The sequence below is a fragment of the Mus pahari genome, chromosome 14 (assembly GCF_900095145.1).
Source record: "Mus pahari chromosome 14, PAHARI_EIJ_v1.1, whole genome shotgun sequence".
Classification (NCBI taxonomy): domain Eukaryota; kingdom Metazoa; phylum Chordata; class Mammalia; order Rodentia; family Muridae; genus Mus; species Mus pahari.
This window is the reverse complement of record NC_034603.1, coordinates 68,802,056-68,808,353: the sequence shown is the minus strand read 5'-3', so window position 1 is coordinate 68,808,353 and position 6,298 is coordinate 68,802,056. Positions and strand designations below refer to the sequence as shown.

General features: G+C 48.8%; 1 protein-coding gene across 1 annotated transcript in view; it reads right to left on the bottom strand.

The window, feature by feature from the left end:
- Positions 1-2,144: 2,144 nt before the first annotated feature.
- Positions 2,145-6,298, bottom strand: part of Aoc3 (amine oxidase copper containing 3) — a 9,111-nt gene continuing 4,957 nt past the window's right edge. Inside the window, exons 2-4 of the mRNA XM_021213710.2 lie at positions 5,320-5,605; positions 4,823-4,952; positions 2,145-3,833 (exon numbers count right to left, since the gene is read on the bottom strand). Of these exons, the coding sequence (XP_021069369.1) occupies positions 3,558-3,833; positions 4,823-4,952; positions 5,320-5,605 (692 nt within the window). The 3' untranslated portion in view covers positions 2,145-3,557. The remainder of the gene's footprint in view (positions 3,834-4,822; positions 4,953-5,319; positions 5,606-6,298) is intronic.

Sequence of the window (6,298 nt, the reverse complement as noted above, 5' to 3'; positions counted from 1 at the left end):
GTGAACCTGGTGGTGGCAGGTAGTGTTCCTCTGATTCCTTTCTCGCCAGCCCAGATGCTGCCACCAGCTTTGAGAAGGGGCCATAAGAGAACGGTATCTTTATTCGGGATGGCACTGCAGTGAGGAAACACCACTGGCCAAGCCAAAGACAACCTGGGGAGGGGAGGATTGTTTGCCTCACAGTTTCACAGCATAGCCCCTCATAGAAGGAAGTCGGGACAGGATCGCAAACAGAGCAGGACCTGGAGGCAGGAGCTGATGCAGAGGCCACGGAGGGGTGCTGCTTGCTGGCTTGCTCAGTCCTTCTTACAGACCCAGCCCAGTAATGGTACCACCCTTGGTGGGCTGGGCTCTCCCCCATAAGTCACAAATTAAGAAAATGTCCTAAAGGCTTGCCTACAGCCCAGTTTTATGGAGACATATTCTTTTTTTTTTCCAATTTTTTTTTTTTTTTGGTTTTTAAATTTTTTCAATATTTATTTATTTATTATATTTAAGTACACTTTAGCTCTCTTCAGACACTCCAGAAGAGGGCGTCAGATCTTGTTACGGATGGTTGTGAGCCACCACATGGTTGCTGGGATTTGAACTCTGGACCTCCTGAAGAGCAGTCAGTGCTCTTACCTACTGAGCCATCTCACCAGCTCTGGAGACATATTGTTATTTGAGGCTCCAATGATTCTAGCNTATGTAGGGTTGACCTAAAACTAGCCAGCCCAGGTGGGAACAAAAAGCTGTGCATATAAAGGAGACTTCAATTGGTTTTTTTTGTTTTGTTTTGTATTGTTTTTTTTTTTTTTTTTTCGAGACAGGGTTTCTTTGTATAGTCCTGGCTGTCCTGGAACTCACTTGTAGACCAGGCTGGCCTTGAACTCAGAAATCTGCCTGTCTCTGCCTCCTGAGTGCTGGGATTAAAGGCATGCCCCACCACCCCAGACTTGGATACTTGAATACTTTAGATTGGAAGGATGGGGCATAATGAAGTCAGAACTCACAACTGAGCACACATCCCCTTTGGCTCCCACCTCACCGCAGCATCTGCTTGTCCTTCATTCTTCTCTACCCACCCCAGACCATGTTATAAATGAAGCCAGTCACAGTTAGACCTGGTCCCTACTGAAGATTTCCTCCCTGATCTTTGGAGTCGGCTTTCTCTCTGCTGACTGACTTCCTCCCAAACCATGGTTCCACACCAACCTATAGGAGAACGTTGGACTGGAGTGGGACAGAGAGAAGTCAGGGAGGTTTTCCAGGTGTCTGGTCTCTTGAATGTGTCGCTTCCTTAGTCAGAAACTGACCTGCGCCTACACTGTTTCTGTCACTTCACCTCTCGGTCTAGCCTGGGCATCTGACCCATCAGAAGCCCCCATTTCCATTGCTTCTCAGTATTCCCTCCTTAGAGACAAATAATAGGGATGGAGGAAGCTATTCACCGAAGCTTAGCATTGCTCCTGAATTTATACAAAAAAGCAAAGGCCAGGACTGTACGGCAGGCAACCTATTTCTTTTTTTTTTTTTTTAAGATTTATTTATTTATTATATGTAAGTACAGTGTAGCTGTCTTCAGACACTTCAGAAGAGGTGGTCAGATCTTGTTACAGATGGTTATGAGCCACCATGTGGTTGCTGGGATTTGAACTCCAGACCTTCGGAAGAACAGTCGGGTGCTCTTACCCACTGAGCCATCTCACCAGCCCGCAACCTACTTCTTTAGGGTCTCAAGTATTCAGGCGATCCACACACACCCTTGCCACACACAGCATGTTTACAAGAAAAGACAAGACAGTTTGTGTATAGCCCACTTATTTATTTTGATGGGGCAATATGATCACATGGTTCCAATTCAGGATGTTCAGAAGGGCATGCAGAACCCAATTCCCTCTCTCACCTGTCTTCCTACCTAGAGGCAACTGGTCTTACTCAGTTCTCAAAGAATGCAGAAATAAACAAATATGCACTCATAGCCTACTCATTTTTAGCTTTTCTTTTGTCTTTAAAGAACTCTCTTTTTGTTTGTTTGTTTTTGTTTTGTAAGACAGGGTCTCTCTGTGTGCCTCTGGCTGTCCTGGAACTTGCTCTGTAGGTCAGTCGGGCTTCAAGCTCAGAGATCTGTCTACCTCTGCCTTCCAATGCTGGGATTAAAGTCACATGTCACCATGCCAGGCTAAGTACTTTTATTTTTTATTTATATGTATATGTCTGTGTGAAGGTATGTGCACAAGTATAGGTGCTCCTGAAGAGGGCATCGGCTCTCTTGGAGCTAGAGTTATATAGATTGTTGTGAGCACCTAATAAGGATGTTGGGAACAGAATTTGGGTCCCTTGCAAGAGCAGTCCGCACACTTACCTACTAAGCCATCTTTCCAGCCCTTTCTTTCATTAATAACAGTAATAACATAAGTTAACATTGGAGCTGGCCAGAGAGCTAGAATGGTGTGTCTGTTGTTTTTAGTCACATGTGTACCGCCTCCTGTCCAGATCTCAGCAAAGACAAGCAGCACTGAGAAACCCTGAAGCAGGTCCCACCAAGCCTGATCAGACTCAGGCTCATTTGCATGCCTGCTTCTGATTGGACAGATCCCGTGATAGGCGCCTGGGGGTGGTGAGTAGGAGGTGGGGTGTTTCCCAGAGTTTTCTGTTTCTCACCTTTGATGCGGACACATGGACCCTATCTCACTGTCCCAAGCTGGCTTCTGCAGGCTACTGCACAGAGGCCAGAGCCGCAGTGGAGCAGAGCCCTAGAATAAAATAACCATTCGTCATAATCACAGCACCTCCATCTTCTTGTAAAGAGGGCAAAGCAGGGCTACAGCAGGGACAAGTCCTACTCCTTCCTGATATGTGACAAACGTTAGGAGATAGAAAAGCCTGGTCCTCTCCGATGAGACTTAGCATTAATCTTTGAGATTTCCACAGACTCAGGTCCAGGAGAAGGGATTGCAGTTTGAGAATGAGGACTGAGAGAACTCTTAGGACGGTCATCGCCTTTTGGACTGTGCATGTATGAGCAAGCAGGAACTCCAGGAAGAGTGTGGGGGCGGGGGAGGATGGGAGAGGGGGTGGGGAGGGAGAGGGAGAGATTGGAAATGAAAGAGGCTTAAGTGGAAAGGAATGTAGATGAAGAATCTGTGGATGTAAAAGACTCAGAGAGACCCTACTTTGGGGTCTCTAGGGAGTTATCCTCATTGCAGAGTCCTCAAAGCTATTACAAGCTTTTTAATGAAAGCCAAATCAGGGGTGGGGTGGGGTGGGGAAAAGGAACCATATTCAAAACAAAACAAAACATAGCCATTACTCCAGGCTCCTAGCAAGGCTATTCTCCCAAGGAACTCAGTACAGGCACAACCAACAGAGCTCAGTGTCCCCGTGTGTCAGGCATCCATGGGCTCAGGATGCTCCAAGCAAGGAGGAAGAGACAAGGAGGGCAGCAGAAGAGAGAGGGGCCATCAAAGATGTGAGGACAGAAGGAACCAGATCCTCAATCGGATTGCTCTGTGTACTGCCCAGCTGTTGCTCTATTTCCCAGCTCTTGGCTAGATTGTCCATCTTGGGGACACTTATTTGTAAGCAAAGCCCCCATGGGAGAAGGCAGGAATTTCAGGGGCACAGGTGGCAGTCTGGGACAGGCAAGCCAAGGGGTTAACCTCACAGGCCTTGGCATCCTGGCCCTCCCGGAAATAGATGGAGTCAGCAGAGTGGAAGGAGGGGTCCTCGTCAAAGAAGTTATATGGCCGGAGGAAGAAGCCCACTGCGTTCCCCACAGTCACCGTGTTGGGGATGTCTTCCGCATGAGGGATGTGCAAAAAGCCAGCTGTCACCCAGGCTACCAAGTCCTAGCAGGAGAGAGGAAACGAGGATGGTGAGGTTGGCCAGACACGCCCTCTCTACACAGCTGCCTCCCAGGGAAGAAGCTATTCACGAGCAAGCCCATCAATCTTGAATCTTTTTAAACAGCGTCTCTTTTGGATGTCCCAGAAGGATAAACATTAAAAGCTCATTGCATATTGGAAGCAACCACTGCCTCCTGGAGGCTGGCTTGCATCTCCATCGCTGGTGCTTCCCATTACGGCTTTCCTCCCCTCATTCTCTAAAAGTCCTCAAAGTGCAACGCAGAGAACTGTGGAACAGGGATGGCCAAGACTTGGAAGGATAATACACCCATCAAGGCAGGGATGGGGGCTGTGATCTGTGGTTTTCTCTGGTAACTTCCAGCCCTGTATAAATCCTCAGGCCTGGAAAGGACTCAATTTCCAAAGCGGGCACTTTGAGGGCTGTAGGTCTGAGGGATGCAGTTGTTTGCACATGACTTCTGTGCTCTAGAAGTGTCTTTCTAGAACACTGGTTCCCAACCTCCACAGGATGGCATGTTAGATATCCTGCCTATCAGATATTTACATTATAATTCATAACAGTAGCAACATTACAGTTATGAAGTAGCAACCAAATAATTTTATGGTGTGTGTGGGGGGTCAGCCCAACATGAGGAACTGTATTAAAGGGTCGAAGTGTTAAGAAGGCTGAGAACCCGGGAGGCAGAGGCAGGAGGATTTCTGAGTTCAAGGCCAGCCTGGTCTGAGTTGTCCTGAGTTCCAGGACAGCCAGGGCTATACAGAGAAACCCTGTCTCAAAAAAATCCAAAAAAAAAAAAAAGAAAAAGAAAGCTGAGAACCACTGCTCTAAAGGAAATGGTCACATCTGCTAAAGTACAAAAGGCAAGGAGTCAGCTCTGCCTGTGGAGTCCCGAGGGCTTTCGGGGACCCGCCCTTGAGAAAGTGAAGCTCATCGTGGCGCTCCATCTCTGCTCATCCCACCATCAGCTCACCTCTCCAGCGATGGTCTCATTGCTGATGAAGTCGGTGAAGTCCACCGTGGGGGCCCACGGGTCGTTCTGGTTGAAGATGCTAGAGCTGCTAGGCTCTTCCTCCTTCCTCTTGGTCACAGCCAAGTGGTACCTAGAAGAGCCCTGGTTAGGTCTCCATTGTCTCTAAGCCCGTGATGTTGGTTCATGATGGAAGCAGGCTTAATGATCTGACCCCAGCTTTCATAGCTCCTCACAGAGCAACACCGAGCTGTAGAATTCCTGTCACCACCCTGGAGGGCCATGTCACACCCCTGCCATTTCATGGTACAATCCACACCCCCGCATCCCTGAACAGGAAAGAGTTCTTTCCTGGCTTTAGTTCTCCAAGGGGAGATGACACCCCTACCCCAACCCCAGTGTCCACAGAGACAATTGAACTATTTCTAAAGCATCCCTCCCCTGCTCCTGCTCCAACCTTGTGCTCACCTCCCCAAGCCTTCTGATCACCCATCACTCACCTCCCCCAGCTGAAGGCTTTCTCTATGGGACTTTCCTGGGGCAATGGCTCTCCAGCAAAGCTGAGTATCTGGATGCGGTAGCCCCGCCTATGACCCCACTTGTTGCTGTGGTTACTGGCCAGGTACAGGTAGCGTGGGGTGGCGCCCCCCAGTGGGAAGGCAGCCTCCTCCTCGGTCTCCAGCAGCTTCCGAGTCACCTGCAGCCTCTGCATCTGGTACTCCGGTCGCCAAGGTACATTCATGGGGACAAAAGCCATGTCCTCTCCCCAGGCCCAGTTCTTCAGCCCTGTGTAAAGTGTGTAGGCACTAGTCATTCCACCACTCTGCCCATCTCTGCCATCTACCTGACTGCAGCCCAAGACTGTGCTCTTTGCTTCTCTCCCTGTCTGAAGAGCTCCCCAATCCTTTAGGCAAAACTATTAACCTATAAATTGTAATATTCAGAGGCAAGAGATAAGGCTCAGCAGTTAAGAATCATATTGTTGCAGGACAGTGGTGGCGCACGCCTTTAATCCCAGCACTTGGGAGGCAGAGACAGGCAGATCTCTGTGAATTTGCGGCCAGCCTGGTCTACAAAGATAGTCCAGGACACCCAGGGCTGTTAAACCAACCAACCAACCAAACAAACAAACAAACAAACAGAGTGTCTACTGTTCTTCCACCAGGCTGGGATCATCCTCAGAACCCATGCTGGGCCACTCACAGGCTCCAGCTTGTGAACTCCAGGTCCTGGAGGTCCAACACCTCTGTTCCCAGTGGCCTACACAACTCATGTGCACATACACACAGACACACAAGTAAAAGTGAAAAATAAATCTTTCTGTTTTGTTTTTGTTTTGAGACAAGGTTTGTCTGTTTAGCCCTGGCTGTCCTGCAATTCACACTGTAAAGCAGGCTGGCCTCAAACTCAGAGATCTGCCTGCCTCTGCCTCCTGAGTGCTGGGATCAAAGGTGTGTGTCATCACTGCCTGGCCAAAAA